Source organism: Sarcophilus harrisii, chromosome 4, assembly GCF_902635505.1.
Source record: "Sarcophilus harrisii chromosome 4, mSarHar1.11, whole genome shotgun sequence".
In the NCBI taxonomy this organism is placed as follows: Eukaryota; Metazoa; Chordata; class Mammalia; order Dasyuromorphia; family Dasyuridae; genus Sarcophilus; species Sarcophilus harrisii.
In genome coordinates this window covers 195550943-195570700 of record NC_045429.1, presented here as the reverse complement: position 1 = coordinate 195570700, position 19758 = coordinate 195550943, and the positions used below count along the sequence as shown (strand labels likewise).

The following is a 19758-nucleotide window of genomic DNA, read 5'->3' as shown; positions in this document are numbered from 1 at the left end:
CCCAATATCTACCTTGAAAATACACTAAGATGATATTTAGATTATATTGTTTTGGATAAGTTGATGTAATATTTTTTCTTTACAAAAATGATTGGGAAGTGTGCGATTTTTTTCTTATTTTATTTCACTTAATACACGTTTCTTTATGAATCATGTTGGGGAGAAAAATCAGAACAAAAGGGGAAAATCACCGGAGGGAAAAAAAAAAGCAGAAAAGAAGTGAACATAGCATATGTGGAAGTATACAAATTATTCTCACGTTAGATTTTCAAAAGTTTAAGACATTTTAAAGAGGTACATATTTGTGAAATGTCTCTCACTTGTGGCGTGATGAGGCAGATTTAGGACAAAGTGCAGGTATTACATTTTTCTAGAGGAGATTACTGTATTTTAATAAATCTTTTGGGTTTAGATGATGCTGTCAGGGAATGGAGTAAAGAAGGGGTAATCCTGAGGTTAATTTCTCTCTGTGTGTCTTTTTCAGTCCAGAGCACAACCACCAGAAGAGAAGAGGAAACCAGTTTTGGGGAAACTTGGAAACCTGTTCACTGCTGGGAGAAGGCGGAATACCAGGAATGGATCTGAGGGTTCTACAAACTCAGTTCCTAAATTAGTTTCTCCTTCTAAGCTGTCAGAAAAAGAGAAGGAAAAAAGTAAATATGGCATTCAATCAAAAAATCCAGATGGATCTGTAGAGAGCTCATCTACAGGAAAAACACATGAGCCAGAGAATGACCATGCAGAGGACCAGGGCCAAACAAACTCTCTTGATGCTGAGCTGTCATCTTGCTTGAGCAACAGTGAAACAGTGGCTGTACAACTCTGTGATGAAAGTGATTCATCCAAATTAGAACCTTCAGAGCAAGAAAGAGACACTTTCCCAGATCCCACAGCCACTGCCAAGGACCTGCCTCCCAATCCAGAATATTCCTCTAGGCAAGAGAACTCAGAGAGCCTTGCTTTCAGTTTGGAGAAACTTTCAGGTAGTAGTCACTCAAGCGAGGAGGATAAAAGGTGTCTAACCAATGGCTCTCCAGAAGACTCAAACAGCCATCCACCTGAAAACTCGTTCATTTTAACCTGTTTACCAAAAGAGCTGGGTGGAAATTGTCTAAGTAATTTGCAGATTGAGAGCAGAGACAGTAAGCCTGAGTTTTCGCATGCAATCTCAAAGGCTGTGCCATGTGCTTCAGATTCCAAAACCAACGAGCGTGCACACCCAGCTAAAGTTTTAACTTTGGATATTTATCTGAGGAAGACGGAGGAGGTATCCCCCGTAGATGAACCAGTGGTTGTTTCTCTAGCGGAAGAAGATTGCAGTGATTCTGAGGAGATGGAAAAGCGGTCTAATGGCAGAAGGTCAGGGAGGAGGAGAAAATCTCAGAAATCGACTGACGCACTCAACGGAGATAAAGTTCCGGTTGAGACTGTTACAAGTGAAGACTCCGTATTTGCTGAGGATGCCTCACCCGCTGCAGTGGCAGAAAAAGTCTCTGGGGAGAAGAAAGTAAAATCGCCGCAGGCAGGAACTGCAACAGCAGCAGCAGCTGCTGCTGCTTTACCTGAAAGGAGCGCTTTGGGATCTGGCCCCGCGGACTCCAAGGCCGGGGCTGCACACCTGAAAGGACACTCGAAAGGAGACTCGGACAAAGGCAGGCAGCCCCAGCTCCCCTCCACTTCCCCTACCAAAAGGAAGGGCAGAAGCCGTCTGCCTGAAGCTACCCCCCTCTCACCTCCTGGAGGCTCTAAAAATCAAGGCAAAGATTCTCCTCCTAAAAAGCAATCCGGGGCGGCCCCGGACGGGAATTCCGCTAGTACATCCAAGGCACCCGCAGCTGGAGAAAAGGCAGCGCCCGCAGCTGGGGAAAAGGCAGCGGCCGCCGCTGGACCGGGTAATGAGAACGGGGAGGAAGGGGCGGTGGCAGCCAAGGTTATTCCTCGCGAGCTCCCCGTAAAGAGCAGCACGTTGCTGCCCGAAATCCGCCCTGAGCACAAGAGAAGCTCTTTCCTCAACCACTTGGATGGCAAAGCCGAGGGGGGCAGAAACAGAGGCGAGCTAACGAGACTGCCAGCCAGCTCTGACCCTGACAACTGCAAACACAGAAACCACTTGGGTGCTGCCCGAGCAACTGTTACCACTAAAATTAATCTGTAAGTAACTGCACAATTGAGCTAGCCTTTTGCAGTGTATTACGGAAGTACCCTGCTGTGTGAATGGAATTGTTGTGGGTGTTGGGGATTAGGTGAAGTGATTGAGCTACACTTGGGGACAGTGAAGGGAATTTACATTTTAGTTCAATGACTTAAATTTGAATTTAAGAAAGTGACAGCCTAGCTTGCAGTTAAATCTGAATGAGGAAATGAGTAAAAGTAGCATGTTTTAAGATTCATTTAGCAAATTAAAATGTCATGATTTTTTTCCCCCGGTGGATTGTTATTTTCTCTTATAAATTTGCCCAAGATATGCTTGAGAATTTAAATCAATTACACAGAAACAAAAGCACATGAACTCTCTGTTTACCCAGTCCCACACCTTGCCAGGTACAGACAGGTTTGTTAAGTCAGTTACAGCAACGTTTTCTAAACTTAGTGAAAACTGAACGTATGATTAATTTGTATAACAAAGCCAATTATTTTTTGACATTAGAATTCTATTTGACTCATAATTAAGGAAGCACAGAGACTGAAAATTAAAAATCGTGGTGCTATTTCCATTCAGTATATATTTCCTGAGTGCCTACTATATGCAATCCAAGGTCCTAGGGTTTACAGTGAATCATCTCTTAACCTTCTTTTATTAACATCTTGGAATAAAATTGCTTAGTCATTTCTCTCCTTCTTTAGTCTTAGCTATCTGAGCTATATGGCCTACAGGCAGGTTGAAAACTTATCTTCAATTACCAGATGAGAGATTTGTATCCATCTCCCATTATTACTTATCCCTAAAAGATTTGATAAGTAAAACTTGGAGAATGGAATCATAGGATCTGAGGGCCCGAAGGGACCTCAGTAACTCCTAATATAACATGCCCAGCAAGAGGTCAGTCTCTACTTCATCATCTCCAAAAGCAACACATTCTACTGTTAGTTTTTCTCAAAATTGAGTCTAAATTGACATCTTGGAAACTTTTACCTTTTGTTCCTCATTTTCCCCACCATTATACTAAACAAATAAGCCTGATCCCTCCTCTATATTACTCCTGAACACAGGTACCATGTTCTACCTTGATAGATGGAATTTAGGACTATTCTCTACTAGTTTTATTCACTTAACACAACTTTATTAAATTCAGCACAAGCTGTATTGAAATTTACAAAAAGATATGAGACACTTATGGACAAATAATAGCCAGCATTTCTGTGACAGGATTGTGCTGGGTGCTAAGAATAGAAATATTAAAGTGAAATATTTCCAGCCCTTAAGGCATTTACATTCATTAGGGAGATAGAATACATTTGTGGATAAATAAATGCACTACATAAACAAAATGAATAGAGAGTAACTTGAGAGAGATACTAATAACTGAAGGGGATCAAGAGCAGTCTCTTGAAGGAGGTAATGAATTGAGCCTTGAAGGGACCTAGAGATTCTCAGAAACAGATGTGAAGAGAGAGAACATTCTAGGTGTGAGGGATAGCTGAAACAAAGTCATGGAGGTGGGAGTATCATGGGGAGAAGGCTTATTACAGGTAGGCGTCCTGTAATAAGGAAGTGAGTAATGTTTAATTGGCCTTCAAAGATAGGTAAATCATATTGGAAAAGGCCTTCAGAGTCAAAAAGGAGTTTATACTTTTTTTTCTAAAAAACTTCAATAAGGCTGCACTGAAGCTTCTTGAGCAGAGAAGCGATGTTAGGGCTTTAGGAATGTTGATTTGGCAGTTGTGTGGAGGATGAGAGACTGGAAGCAAGAAGTACCATTGAGAAGTCTATTGTATTAATTCTATTAAGAAGTGATCAGAACCTGAATAACATGGTTTTGGTTTGACTAGAGCAAGCTCCATTGAGGAGATGGAATGGTTCAGATTATTGAATATTTGGTAGAAGTGGAAAAAAAGGAAGTGAGGATGATTTCTTAGTTGAACCTGCATAATTAGAAGAATGGTAAGGTCCTCAACAGAAAAGAAGAAATGAAAAATAATAATTATGCAAGACAGTATATAAATATTATAGTTTAGAGGTAGGAGAATCTCCCCCTTAATTCCGGCCTTGATCATGACCTAGATAGGTAGGCAGGCAGGGAAGTCATTGGGAATCAGATTTATTATAGCTAAAAAGTTACTTTTAGTGAAACTGGATGAGACCCCCTAAATCAGTGCAAAAAAATGATCAATGAACATTAAAAAAAAATCTCGAGTCCCACCATTGCAATAAACGAATATGATACATATATTAAATAATGCAATGATTGTTTATAAAAGCTTGTTCTTTCTTATTTCCCACAACTTGTCTAAGTACTATTGGTTCTATTTCCACAATATATCTGACATCTCTTCCTTCCTCTCCTTTCAGAGAACGAGCTCCCCCTCTAGTTTACCCACATTACTGAATTTGAACCAGGGTTCAAATCCAGTATGATTTAGGGCAGGTTAATCTCTGGTGGCCTCAATTTATTCATGTGAAAAAATGAGGAGATTGGCCTAGATTACCTCTAAAATCTCTTCCAGCTCTAAATCTATAATCCTAAGAGTCTGTTTTTCTTTTAGGTTCTTCTTCCCCACTTTCACCACCCACTACACATAAAATCATGGTACTTTCCTAAAAATGTTTCCCCTGTACTTCTTTAACTCTTACCCTCAATTGATTTTGGTTATCTTCATTAAGTACCTCTCATATGGAAGTCACTGAGCTAGGCACTAGCATATATAAAAATGAAAAGTGGCATAATCTCTGATTTTCCAGTAGTTTACAAATTTCTAGAAGGAAAATTAGACTCGCATACAAATAAATATGATGAGTGGTAGAACTATTGGAGGAGGAGGAGGAGGAATCAAAAGTAAGGGAGAGTTCAGTTTGAGCTGGGGATATTGTAAAAGTTTTCTTAGAATGTTACTGGAGCCATGCCTTGAAGGAAGATTACCCAAATGGGTAATAGATCTAAGCCAAGATGGTTAGCCTGTGTGAATGGATAGAGGCAGAACAGGGATTAGAACTGTCTGGCTGTCTGGAACCTAGAATGCCTGAAGGAGAATGGTGCGGAAATAAGGTAGGAAAAATAAATTGGAATGAGATTGTGATTGGATTTCCTTAAGAGCCAGGGGTAAGATTTTTGTATGATCATAAAATACCATTGAAGATTTTTGAGCAGAGTATTGCTTTGACCAGACAACAATAATATTAAAATATAAATAATTTATATAGCATTTTAAAGTTTGCAAAGTACTTTACAGGTATTTCCTCATTTTATCCTCAAAAATAAACAAACAAAAAAACCTGGGGAAGTTGATGTTATTATTATCCTCATTTTACAGATGGGGAAGCTGGGGCAGAGAGAAGTTAAGTGTTTCTTCCAGGGCCATATTCAGTATCTGAGACAAGAACTGAAAATCTGATTTTTAGACCCAGTGCTCTATCCCCATTATTCTATTAGGAAGAATATTTTGGTAGCTGTATGGAGGATGGGATTGGAGAGAAAAGAAACTAGGAGTCAGGGATCCCAATTAAGAGGCTTTCATCCTCCAAATTGCATGTTTGCTGATAACTTTGTTTTCATATCATCATTTATCATTATATCCCTCTGTTCTCCTCCACCCAGAGAGTCATCCTTCTTAGGGATAAGGGACTTGACTTGCGATTTTATTAGCATAGGTAACACCCATATGGTGAAACTTACCTGTGGAGGTCAGCACCTTTTTTGTAACTTATAATCACAGCTGGAGCATTGAAAGATTTACCCAGAATCACCCAGTCAGTATATACTGAAGGCAGGTTTTTGAACCTAGATCTACTTCTCCATTCATTATCATCTACCTCTATAATAAAGAGTTGGAAAAAAAAAAAAAGAGGAGAGAAGTTCAGCTAACTTAACTCCTATCAGATTAGTCTGATAGAGTATGGTATTCCATATCTGTAGCTCCTTACCTCAACAAAGAAGGGAGGAAGGCAAATTCTTTTATCTGTTTAGGGCCAAATTTGGGCAATATAATCACACACTGTTCAGTTTAGATTTTTTGTTTTTGTTTTTTTCTCTACCTTGCTGTCATGATTTTGCATTCTTTTACATGACTTCCTCAGTCTTCCCAGGCCTTTGTATTTTTCATATTTGTTTCTTATAGGAGAGTAAAATTCAATTATGTTCATATTCCATAACTTATTATTTATTCTAAGTCAAACTTTTATAAAGTCAAAAATACTTAATGGCTTCTGCTTTTTAACTATCTACTCACTTTTTACTCATCTGCTTTTGTCCCATCAGATCCCTTTTATTTCCAAATCTAGTGACTTTCTTATCAGGATTCTTTCTCTTTCACCTTAATTTCAGTACAGTATTTTTGATATCATGACCTAGATTAGATTCCTATAAGTTTATTGTCCCTTGTCCAGTGCCCATGCCGATGCAATGTCATGATTATCTCCCTATGTATTTTTCTATCTCCTTTGTTAAATCCTCACCTTTCACCTGCCCATTAATGATTCTTTTCAATGTTTTTTTTTTCCTTTCTGTACTTTCTTCCCTTGGCCATCTTGCTCATTTCTGTGAGTTCTATTGATCTCCTTTCTAAAGTATTTGTCATTTAGTTGTTTGTCACGTCCAATTCCTTTTGACCCTTTTTGAAGTTTTCTTGGCAAGGATACTGGAGTGGTTTGCCATTTCTTTTTCTAGCTCATTTTATAGATGGGGAAACTGAGACAAGCAAGGTCACACAGCTGGTAAGTATATTAGGTCGGATTTGAGCTCAGGAGGATGAGTCTTCAAAACTTTAGATGCTGCGCTCATCCACTGAACCACCTAGTTGCCCCTTTCTGAAGATGGATCTGAAATTATGTCTTTATCTCATAACCTTTCTTCTGAGCTCCATATATGTCCTGTTATCATTAGGATAGTTGAAGATTTATGGGTTCTTGAAATTCAACATATCCAAAACTAAGTTGTATTCCTTCACCAAATCTTAAAGTCTTCCTCTCTTCTTTATTTACTGGTTCTCTTTATGGTATTATAATATTCTAGAAAGTCAGGCTCATAAACTCAGAGATATCTTTGATTCTTTTTTTTTCTCCCTCTCACCTACTAGAGACAATCAGATATCAAGTATTTTGGTTCCACTTGTGTTATCATTTACATCTTACTCTTCATTTCTTTCTACTGAAACCACGAAGCTCAGGCTTTTTTTTTTTTTTTTTTTTTTTTTTGGTGGAGAGAATTATACTAACTGTGCTTTTATATCTCCATCATTGATAGAAATGTTAAATAGCACAAGGAAGGTTGGTGGATAGCATCCAGGACTTAGAATCCTTAAATATTGCCTCAGACACTTCCAGGCTGTGTGACCCCAGTTAAGTCATTTACCTTACCCCAAATTCAATTTCTTCATTTGAAAATGGGGGTGATTACAGCACCTACTTCTCCAGGGTATTGTGAAGATCAAATGAGATGATACTGTATTCATAATACTTTACAAACTATGAAGCACTTCTGTGCAAATGCTAACTCCTATTGTTTTTACTATTATTTTAGCACAAGGTGAAGTACAGATTTTCTGAGTGTACCAGATTTCCTAAGTTTACCTCACTGCCAAATTGATATTGAACTCTTTTAGTGTGCCTTATTCATCCAGTGCCAAAATCCATGTAATTGCATTATTGCCTATCCTATATCGCTCAATATTTTCCATAAAAATAAATATGACATATTTTATTAAGTGATTTTCTAAAATGTAGGTGAATTGTAGTTAGAATATCCTTCTGATCTATTAATTTAGTAAACTTGTAGAAAAAAAGGAAATGAAATTAGACTGGTATGACTTATTGATGATGAAATCAGGCTGGCTCATTGTAACAACCATTTCCTTTTCTAGGTGTTTACTTATTTCCTTAGTGATTCATTTTAGACCTTCCCCAGAATTGAAGTCAAGCTCACTAGCCATAGTTTTCAGGCTCTCTTTATTCTCTCCCCTTTTCTGAAGAATTTGTTTTGCTTATCAATTAAGTATAGCATTTAAAACTCTCCAATTTATCTTTCCAGCCACATTTCATACTACTTTCATTCTCTTTAATAGCCATTCTTCTGCTCTTTAGTATGTCTTTATCCATCTCCTATCATCCCCATCGTTAGACTGGACTCTCTTCCTCCTTTCTTTATTCAAGTCAATGTCTTTATCTCTTATCATCCCCATTCCTACTCTTTTCCCCCTATCTCCATTCAAGTCTAAGTCTTTATCCACCTCCTATCATTCCCAAACTGAGGATGGAGTCTCTTCCCCCTTTCTCCATTCAGGTCTGTCTTTAGCTGGCATTTGTCATCTCCATCCCTAAAATGGACTCTCTTCTCCCTTTCTTCATTCAAGTCTTTCCCTTCTACAATGCCAAGCTCAAGCATCATCCATCTTCAACATGACTCCTCTGTTAGTTTTTCTAGCTATCTCCCTGCCCTATTCTCCCCTGGCTAAAAGTGTTCATAGGCCTAGAATTGCAATGAAAATTGGAGGTAATTTAGTCCAGCTCAGTCATTTTATAGGTGAAGAAACAGAAACCTGGAGAGATTAAGTTGCAATAGTCAAAGATACCAGACTGGTCTGTGGCAGGGCTAGCCTAGAACTCGGGTTTCCAAATTCAAGTTCCTTCTTACTCTGTCACCCTTGACCTTTCTCTTATCAGATTTCTTGTAGAACTTTACCTGGCCTCACCTTTTACATTTATTGAACCTAATCTCACACCTGAGCATCTAGCCCAGAAAACTTTGTATGTGGGACATGCTTAATTTATACATGTTTCTTAAAATGAATGGAACTGAGTAACTATTTGCTTTCTTAAGTGTGCTGTAGAGTAGGAGTCCTATTTGGTGAATTGTGAAAGGAAAAGTTTCTTAATGAATAACTCAAATTATCTCACCAGCTATGGACTGTGAGACCTTTGACTCAGTCACTATTTGTTTTGTAGCAGCATCAGAGAGGTAGCCTCTGTGAATGATGCCCATTATTTAGAGAACAGGAGGACTGAATAGTCAGTGTAAACCTATAGGAAAACTTCCTGAGGCCATTCAGGAAGCACACTTACCTCTCTTCCAGTAACAGCAGTCTACCTAAAAAAAAAACCCTGGAAATGTTCAACCTGTCGGGGGGGGTAAAGGATTGCTCGGTGTAGGGAACTCACAGTGAGGAAACTCCCTCTCCCTGGCACTTCCTTTGTAATTTTCTTGGCAATGAGAGGTTAAATGACTTTCCCAGCAGTGCAGAACCAGTATGTGTTAAGACATGAGACTTAACTAAGTCTTAGCTCCAACCTTGGTTCCCTGTAACTCCAAGCTGCCTTTATGGAAGGGAAAGGATTTCATAAATTTATAGAATTTTAAGCCTGGAAGGGATCATCTAGCCCAACCTCCCATTTTACAGATGAGACTGAGACCTAGAATATCAGTATTACCTACCCAAGTTCATCCACCTAGTTAGTGGCAGAACTGGAATTGGAGTCCAGATCTCTTGCTGGTTCTGGCTCAGTGTTCCTTCTAACATACCACACTCAAATTTATTCCATGTAATAATTCTCAGTAATAAAATTTTTTAGGCTAAAAGGGGTTACTGTTTTAATACATGTTTCTCTTCATTTTATGCCTCCCAACTTATGTTTTTTTTTTTAAATTAATATCCATTTCCAATGATCTGTTCCATTTCAACTTAATAACATATTTACTTAATCTTACCTTAATGAATATAGTTCTTAGCCTGTAGTCAGAAAGAGTTCAAATCCTACTTCAGACACTAACTGGGTCACCTAGGCAAATGATTTAACTTCTACCTGCTTCACTTTTCTTAACTGTAAAACAGGGATAATAATAGTATCCAACTTCCTGGGTTATGGTGAGAATCAAATGAGACAATATTTGCAAAAGTATTTAAACACAGAGCCTGAACTGAAGTAGGCACTTAAGAAGTGCTTTTCCCCTTTTCTTCCTCCCTCCCTCCCAATACCACCCTATTGCTTTTAGGATCAAATATAAATTCTTCTGTCTTTTAAAGTGCTTTGGGATTTGTCCCCAACTTACCTTTCTTGCCGTGAATTATAGCACCCCTCATTCTTCACTTTGCTGTGAAGGCAGCCCAACTTTCTTGTGTTTCCCACATGACATTCCTGCTTCCTTTTTAAAACTCAGCTTAAGTTTTAACTCTCTTCATGAAACCTTTCCTGCTTCCCTCCCAGCTTCTAGTTCCCTTCTCTGCCCTATTACCTTATCTTTATTGCATCTAGAATCAGTATTTTCATAGATAAACATATCATCTCACTGATAGAATATAAGCTTTTTAATGATAGTTTCTTATTTTCAAAATATATGCAAAGGTAGTTTTCAACGTTTGCCTTTGCAATACCTTGTGTTCCAAATTTCTCTCCCTTCCTTCTCCCTACCCACCTTCTCTAGACAGCAAGCAATCCAATATATGTTAAATATGTTCAAGAATATAAGCTTTTTGAGTGCAGGAACTATTTCATTTTTTTCCCCATGTTATTTCCAGCATTAGTCACAGTAGGCATTTGTTGATGAAGTTACTGGTTGTTTATGGTCAAAGCTGTATTAACTGTGGTTATTTAATGCTATTATTTTTAATAATCCAAATAATGTTTTTCATCTTTGCTTCTGATAGTAAATTTGTGATTATATCTGAAAAGTGAAGGTGAAATATTATTTTGTCTGCCACAAAAATACTAGTTATACTAATTATTTCTTTAAATTCTTCTGTAATTGAATGTTATGTACCAAAGCTCCTCTCAGAACATTTCATCTTTGGAGGTTTTCCCTTTCATGTTATACCTGTGGTATATTCATCCATGGAATAGTTTCCCCTCTCCTATTAAAACAAAGATATTGCATCATGAATTACAGGGTCCTCCTTCCTTTTAATCAGAGTCACTATTTTAATTGTAGTGACTCTCAGTAGTATCTTATAATACTCCAGAAACCAGATTGTAAAATATTTTGATCTTTATGTAAATATTTAATGATTAGACAGATCGTTTGACTTTCTGGCATTAGAGGATGTGTCTTGCATTCATTCATGTCCTGACATAGGAGCTGAGATTTTTATGTTGGACAGGGTTGTGTCTTGAGCTCTATTAGAATTCTTGTTTTATTCATTTTTCATAGTTGATTCTTATGCTGTAACCCCATTTAACATAATACTAATTAGCATTTATGTAGTTCTTTAAGGTTTGCAAAACGATTTTTATATATAATTGAATTTGATCCTCACAACAACCCTGTAATGATAGAACTTTTGTTATTCCTATTTTGCAGATAAGGAAACTGAAGATGAAAGGTTATGGAAAGGGTCACAGGGTAAATAAGTATTTAAAGGTTGGATTTGACCTCAGGAATTCCAAACTTCAAGTTTAGTACTCTGATCACCCACCTGCCTAATATACATATAAATAAATAGCTGTAAGACTTGTCAGCACTTATACATTTTTTTCCTTCTACTTAATCTCTCAGATTTTAGTATTTTATCCTTAGTAAGAGTTTACAAATTCATTCTGCCTGCACATGTTAGAAGGCAAGGAACAACAAAGAAAAAATTGTAAAAAAATTTGGAGGGAAATTATGCCCATGATCTTTAACAGATATGTGTGTGTGTATATATATATATATATACACACACAAACACACAAACATGTATGTAGTAGGTGAGTATGTATGTGCATGTGGTGTGTGAGAAATAGCATAATTTTAAAACTAATTGGTTTGTATGTCTTTTAAAAAAAATTATATCTCAAGTAACTCTTACTGTTTCATTTCTTACAGCCCAGCCAAACCCAAACATGTGGAGCTGAATTTCAAAGCCCCCAAGAATCTTGAGGGCTTGGGAAATGATCATAATCCATGTAGCCAACCAGTTCATAAAGGAAATACAGCCAACAAGATTTCCTTATTTGAAAATAAGCGTGCTAGCAATAGCCCAAGACACACAGATAACCGAGGTGTGAAGAGCGTACCTTCAAAGACTTTTGTTGGTAGAGCAAAGCTTAATTTAGGGAAAAAAGTCAAGGAAAGTGAGCAACCTGAAAAGAAAGGAAATATGCAAAACAATCACCCAAATGGTGGCTTGTTGAAAGAAGCCTCCACAGAAAAGAATATTCCACCAGAAAATGATATTCTGCCAGCGACTACAAATCATGGGGAGACTGTTGATTGTCAGCTGGGCCACACTGAGAAGGCAGATGTTCAAAGAGACCCTGCTTGCCCTTTGGAACAAACAGGTGCTGCTCAGATTCCAACTAAAGACCCAGAAATCCTTGGAGAAAACAATTTGGAGACTGTCAACAGCACAGCACTTGTGTTAGAAAACAAAGTTGACCTTGATCGGGATAATAAAGATTCAGCTCAAACAGTCCCATTAAAGCCTGATGCAGATGTTCTCAACTTGCATCCTACAGTAGAGATTTCTCATGGTCCTTCCAACCAGCAGCTAGCATCTGTTTCCATGGCAACTAATGGTAATACCTCTGTAAGTTGTGATGGGGATGCATCCCTGGCTAATAGCAATTCTAGCACTGATGTGAAAGAACAGTCCCAGCCATTGTCAGCTTCCATAGGTCACACAAAGTGTGACTTGCTTGTCTCATGTGAAAATGAAAACAAAATGACAGCAACTGAACTTGGTGACAAAATTGCTGTGAGTGCAGAGCAGGATTTATTAAACACAGAAACTAAATCGCCATCCAAAGTTCTTGTCCAGGTTAGGTCATTTATGTTACCTGTGGAAACTACTCAGGGTCGAGCCCCACATATCATTTTAGGTAGCTCAGAAGTCGAAGAAGTTCGATTGACAAGTTACTATAATGATGAAAATGAAGGTGATTCTTCTCACAGCTGCACTTATGTAAAAAATGAGGGGCCAGACACTAAGACCACCTCACCCAAGGATGTAGAATGTGGAAGAGAGCACATAGAAAAATCTGGCCTACAATCTGAGCCTGTGGAGTTAGAGAAAACTATGTCTATACTGACACCAAGTAATGACAGCAAAGTAGTTAGGGGAACTGAGTCAAGTCCTATCAGCTCACCTAGGAGCAAAGGCACTTTAGAACTTTTACCAAATCAAGTCTTCAAAGATGCTGAGAGCAGTCCTGCCAGTGTTATGAATGTTTCTGTTGGGAGTGATGACAGTTCTTTTGATTCTTCTTCTGATATGGAAAAATTCACAGAAATCATTAAAAAGATGGACAGCTCAATTTGTGTACCTCAGAAGAAAAAAAAGGCCAGGGTACCAAACTCTCCTGCACCCCACTTTGCCATGCCTCCTATTCATGAAGACAATTTAGAAAAAGTGCTTGATCCCAGTGTATTTACTTTCGGACTGGGGAAAAATAAAGAAAACCAGCAAGACATGTCACCAGGTATGCATCTCCTCCAAGGTCTAGATTTAAAATCTAAATTGAGACCTAAGCGTACTTCTGCAGAACAGAGTATTCTCTTCAAGTCTGGGAACACTCCTAGCAAAAATGAATTCGTGGAATGTTTGGATACAAATGGAAAGGAGAATAGGGATGTCATAAATAGTGGAATTAAGAGATCTAGGCTAGAAAAAAGTGCTCTTTTCTCCAGCATGTTATCTTCTCCTGTACCCAAAGAAAAAGTCTTCTCACCATCAGTGACATCAGTCAACACGATGACCACATCTTTTGGCACCTCCCAGAACAGTTCTCTCTCGCCAAAGTCTGGTTCTGATGGAATATCAGGCCTTTCCACTCAACCCAGTGTTTCAGAAAATGAACTTCACAAACCTCCATCTGCCAACTCTTCAAAGGTCTTTAACTTTGACTCATCAAGTAAATCATTTTCAGGTTCAAGAAGCCCAAACTATGTGGAAAAATACTTGCAAACCGTTGAAACTAAGAGAGATCCAGATTCACGAAGTAACGTGACGTTACCAGAAACTAGACTTTCTGAACTTTCCAAGAATAAGAACAATAATGGTGTAGAAAAATCGAATTCATTTGAAAATGCTCTTAAATCACAGATGCCAAACTATGGAAGCACTGATACAGATTTCATGAGTTATTTGAAATCTAGTATATATGAACCAAATATTTCCCTAGCTGGAATGTCATTATCAGACAACCTGGTGAGCAAAAACTTTAATTTTCTTGGAGAGAAATTGTCTTTTATTGTATAGACTATACTAACGTGATTTTATAATAACAATGATAGCTAACATTTATATAGTGCTTACTATGTATCAGGTACTATGCTAAGAACTTTACAATTATTATCTTATTTGATCTTCACAAGAATCTTGGGAGGTAGGTGCTATTATTATCTTTATTTTACAGTTAAGGAAATTGAGGCAAACTGATTTTTTTTTAAGTGATTGCCTAGAGTCACACAGTTAGGTGAATGAAGCTAAATATGAATTTCCTGATTCTAAGCCTGGTTCTCTATTTGTCATATTTTATCTAACAAGAGGTAGCCCAAAATAGTAGATGAAATCTGGAAGACCAGGGTTCCTAATATGTAGTCTAATATATATAGTAAGATCACTGTTCACTGTTGGAGAAAGTCTTTGAGTTTCAGAGAAACTGCTGAAGTAAATTGATGGGAATTTCCTGGAGAGCTCCCTATGTTATTGAAAATACAGGAGCAATGCTATTCCTCTTTATCAAATGGAGGTAGGGTGGAGTGGAGAGAAGTGAAATTAAGTACTACCTCTTTTGGAAGGATAGAGCAGCAAAATGCTTATTTGTCTCAACTACCAGTCCCTCCACCCTAGTGGTCTAGACTAGGATTCTGAAGAAGCCTAAAAGAATTTGCTTCAACCAGCTGAGATTTGAACCTCCTGTATTTTAATTTAATTCTTTCATCCCACAAAAAATAAGAAGTGTGTGTTAATCCTGTCCTCTTGAAAATGGATTATCTTTTTTGTTGAGAGTTAAGATTTTCTTCAAAGAAACAATTTCTCATTGAATGAGCATTGAGAAGAGTAGATTTATAATAGAGCTTTTCCTTTAGATTGTTCCATGTATGGAAGATGACTTCCATACATGATTTTTTTTTTTTTGAAAGCAGGTATGATCTAAACAGAAGAAGTTTATACAATTTCACCTTTGTCTTTTCCTACTACATGGAAGCTTTAGCCTTTGTAAAATAACTTTGGCTTTGCCTTAATTGAGGCACTTTGTAAGCAGCAAGACAATGAAGCTTGGTCTTCAAGTTAATGAATACAAGAAAGAGAGAAAAAGAATAAAACTTTACGTGGTCAACTCACCTAGCATGGAAGCATGGGGATGTCTTCTTTGAAGGCATGAGGCTGTTCCTGACAAACTAGAATATCTGGATGGTTAGGTCCATAATTTAATCACAGCTCACTCAGGCAAAACACACACACACCATGTGCAAAGCACTGTATTACTCTGCCAGATTTATATATATGAAAGAAAAAGAAACTCTTAATGATTATACTGTCAGTACCTTTATCTGTTTACTTAAAATATAGAGTTGAATCTTGAGTAATTGTTCAAAACAAAACACTCCATTCATCATCACTTCCCTTTCCTTGCAAATAGCATTCAAGAATTGTTAGGTTTTCCAATGTTTTCTCTAGACTTCAGTTATTTGCATAGCTTCTACCCATAGTGCTGTGGCTTCTCCTAGTCATGCCCCATTTCTTCTTGAGATTCTTATTTTACTTAGCTTCAGAGAGCAAGAACAACTATTGATAGAAAGTCTAATTTCTATTAAGTCTCTGGGAAATGAAGCTAGAAAGGAACAGGAGAATGTATCCAATAGTTTTTAAGTCTTTTCATTCTATCTATTGCTTGATTCTATTATTAAATTGTTCTTTCACTATAGGATTGCAAAGTATCAGGGGGACTTCAGGAGTCATATAGTTCAATCACAACTGAAAAAACATTCCCATTACTATATATCTTTAAGGGCCACAAATAGAATAGCTATTTTCCCTTGAAACTCTCTTAACTAGTCAGCCTCTCCCCTCCCCCTGCAGATACTTATTGATAGGCACTCACAAAATCATAGAATTTTAGAGTGATAGGGGTCCTTGGTGGCCATCTAGTCTACTTAGGAAAGGGCATCTGGTCTAACCTGGATCTAAAAAGGAATCTCCAACGTAATTTATTCCAAAAGTGATCATCTAGCCCCTGTGGATACCTCCTCTGGCAGCCCTGTGTGTTTGAGCAGCACCAGTTGTTGGAAATTTGTCTTAGTATCTAACTTTAAGATGTAATTTAATAACTTCTGCTTATTGTTCCTTGTTTCTTCCCACTTGTAAACATAGAAGATTAATTTCATGTCCACAGAGTTCTCCAAATATTTGAAAAATGGCTCCCTTATCATTCTCCTGAACTTTCCCAGTTTCTTCGTATAGGATAACAAGACTAGTAAAGGGCCATGTAAAGCTAAGTTTCAACTTAGTTTGGCCCAGGTCCAATTCAAAGTGAGATTGTATCATGTGGAAGAGGTAGATTAGACTTGTTTTGTTGCATTCTGGATAGTCAATGGTGAGTAGAAATTGCAAAAAGCTTTGGACTTGGTGTCTGGAGAGATGTTTTAACACTTGAAGTTTCCCAGGTTGGAACTGTTGTAATTGGGAAGTGGGTTTGTTTATTTGTTTATTTATTTATTTATTTTGACTATTCTAGCTCGTTTGGATGTTTGTCTGTTTCTTGTTTTTGGTTACTGCCAAACTTTCTTCATTAGCTTATTTTTATTCCTCATGATGTAAGATTGTAAGATAGATTTATCTTAATACTTTCAGTTCAGGTACTGCTGAGACTTCCTCACCATCTTTCAATTTCTATCCACACCTCATGGTGATACATATCAGGCTGAGAGAGCAGATGAAAGGCATTTTTTAAAATGTTTTTTTTTTTTCTTAGCAGGACTCCTGGTCAACATTGAAAGTAGTACATGTTTTGCAATATTTTTACATGTATAATTAGTATTTTTATTATTACATGCTTAACTAGTTTTACAAGTCTTGTCCGAGGATTTTGAAAATGATTATTTCTGAGGTCATTTAATCCATTTGCTTAATATTTATTTAATAAATATTTCTTGTGGTGGTGGGGTAACCCATTTTATCTACTACCCATTTTATGGGTGAGGAAGGTAGAGTCTTATCACAGGCAACATCAGTTTTTAAATGGACTAACCCAAAGTTTCTTAAATTGTGAGTTGTGACCTCATATGTGGTCAAGAAACTGAATGTAGGAGTTGTGAAAAATTTGGCAACTGTGAAAGGTATAAAATATTCCATCAAGATTTCATTCTTTATGTAAAAATAAACAAACTATCTCATTAGTATACAAATTTGCTTTCATCTTTAATAATTGGTAAAATTACATGTATACCAAAGACTTGTTTTTAAAATAAATTTTGATGATTTAGTAAATCTAATTTTTTTATGCCCGTATACTCTGGGTCATGTAAAAATTTTTTAGGTGAAAAGGGTCACAAGTGAAAAATGATTCAGTGAGTTAAAAACTAACTCGAACAATAATAATAATAATTCACCTTTATGGAGAATTTTAAGGTTTTCAGAGAGCCTTCTTTAGAATGATCCTGTGAGCTAAAAACAGAAATATATTGTCTCCATTTTACTGATGAGAAAAAGGAGGCTCTATGTGGTTAAGAGAATTCTCCAAGATCATACAACTACTAAACATCTAAGGCAATATTTGAACCTAAATTTTTTTGCTCCCAGTTCCATATATTTATTTCTATATTGTGATAGCAGTTCCTATCATTAGAAGAATAACACATGTTGAACCTATGTCACATTGCTTACTGTTTTGAGGGAGGAGAAGAGGAAAGAAGAGGGAGAAAAATTTGTAACACAAGGTTTTGCAAATGTTGAAAATTGTTGTTGCATGTACTTGGGAAAATGAAATAGTATTAAAATAATAATTTTAAAAGTCAGTCTAAGATACAAGGTATAATTTGTACTCCTTTATAGAAAAGATAATAGGAAGAAAAGAATGTTATACAAAATTCTGATCATTTGTCCTATTTTTTTTATTCGCCTCATTCCAGGTATTTAATAGAAGTATGCAAAATAAAATCAATCCTCGACCTGGAAAGGTAAGATATTTATACCCTGCCCTGATTAATAGTTTGTTAAAACTGAATGAAACCTGATACAATTGGGACTGTCTTAACAGGTGGTGATATATAGTGAACCCACTTTCTGTGGGAACTGCTTTGAAGTGTTCAGTGACATTCCTGATTGTACCTCTTGGAGTCTGTCACCAGTGATCATTGTAAAAGTAGTTCGAGGATGGTAAGAAATGTTTTTTTAAGTTCTTTTTCACTATCTGTATTTTTATTTTCCTATTTTTCCTCATAAGCTCTGTTTATAAAACTAACTTGGTAGGACCATATGATTTATAAGTTTCTTCCAAATAAAATACCTCATAATTTCATAAAATCCTCCTGGCTTTACTTATTCTTTATGTGATGAAATTTATCATCATAAATATCATATCCTTAAAATGATAGTATGGAGTGAAAATGGCTATGCACTGAATATCTAAGATTATTTTGATCAACAGAATAGTTTTTTATTCATATCCATTTATATCTTCCTACGTTGTTTTTAATTGGGCAGTATAGATAAATTAAATTTGCCAGAAAATGTGATTTATCTGGGTTTGTTCTATGCCCAAATACCAAGTTGTTGTTGTTCAGTCAGTTTCATTTTTTTTGTGACTCCATTTGGGGTTTTCTTGGCAAAGATACTGGATGGTTTGCCATTTCTTTCTCTATCTCATTTTACTGATGAGGAAACTAAGGCAAACAGAGTTAAATAACTTGCCCAGAGTCACCCAGCTAGTAAAACTATGGAGCCAGATTTGAACTCAATCAAGAAGGCAAGTCTTCCTTTCTCTAGGGGTAGGGCATTCTACTGTGCCACTTAGCTGCCCAACTGAAGATATTTGTTTAAAATTTTATTTGACTTGTTATTTTTTCCAAGAAAAGTTAGTTTTCATTTTTTAAAGTGAGACTTAAAAGCAACCTTGAAGGAGGAAAAACTTTGTCAGCCTCCAAATGTTTTTCCAGTTTACTATTTTTGAGGAGCTGTGCAAGTAATTGAATAAAAAAAGGGAAATTTCTACAAGATCCAACTAATTTTTTGGTATAAATACTCATCTTTCACCCCTATTAGTAAGTTTTTTTGAAGTATCATTAGAGTTTATTTTCTAATTTACTTTTTTTTCCGTTTGAAATGGCTAAAGTATTTCATTTGGTATTCTTTTAATATACGTGCCTATGTCTGTGTTACATTGCAGAAAAATTGATGTACTTTTCAACATATTAAATATACCTTCATTTAAAAAGAACTAATTTAATAATAATTATTGATGTCTTTTGTTTTTAATTCATTCATTTTTAGAAATATTCCCTTTTCTTCTCTTTTTAAGATTTACCCACTATCTCTGCCTTTTTGTAACAAAGAAAAAGAGAGCAAAAGCTTTCAATAGAGTCACTGCTTTTAAAAATGTATACAATCCCTGCTTTTCTCTCACAAGGGAATATAAACATAGCAATTTTTTAAATAAAATTTTTATTTTCATTAATGAAAATCTATTTTCTCTCC

The 19758-nt window shown here is 36.6% G+C and overlaps 1 protein-coding gene across 2 annotated transcripts in view; it reads left to right on the top strand.

Annotated features, from left to right (window-relative positions):
* CRYBG1 (crystallin beta-gamma domain containing 1) overlaps positions 1–19758 on the top strand; it is a 261291-nt gene that overhangs the window by 181843 nt on the left and 59690 nt on the right. For both annotated transcript variants that reach the window (XM_031964464.1, XM_012549255.3), the window contains 4 exons: positions 485–2151; positions 11946–14268; positions 18195–18242; positions 18323–18441. In XM_031964464.1, coding sequence (XP_031820324.1) covers positions 485–2151; positions 11946–14268; positions 18195–18242; positions 18323–18441 — 4157 coding nt within the window. The remainder of the gene's footprint in view (positions 1–484; positions 2152–11945; positions 14269–18194; positions 18243–18322; positions 18442–19758) is intronic.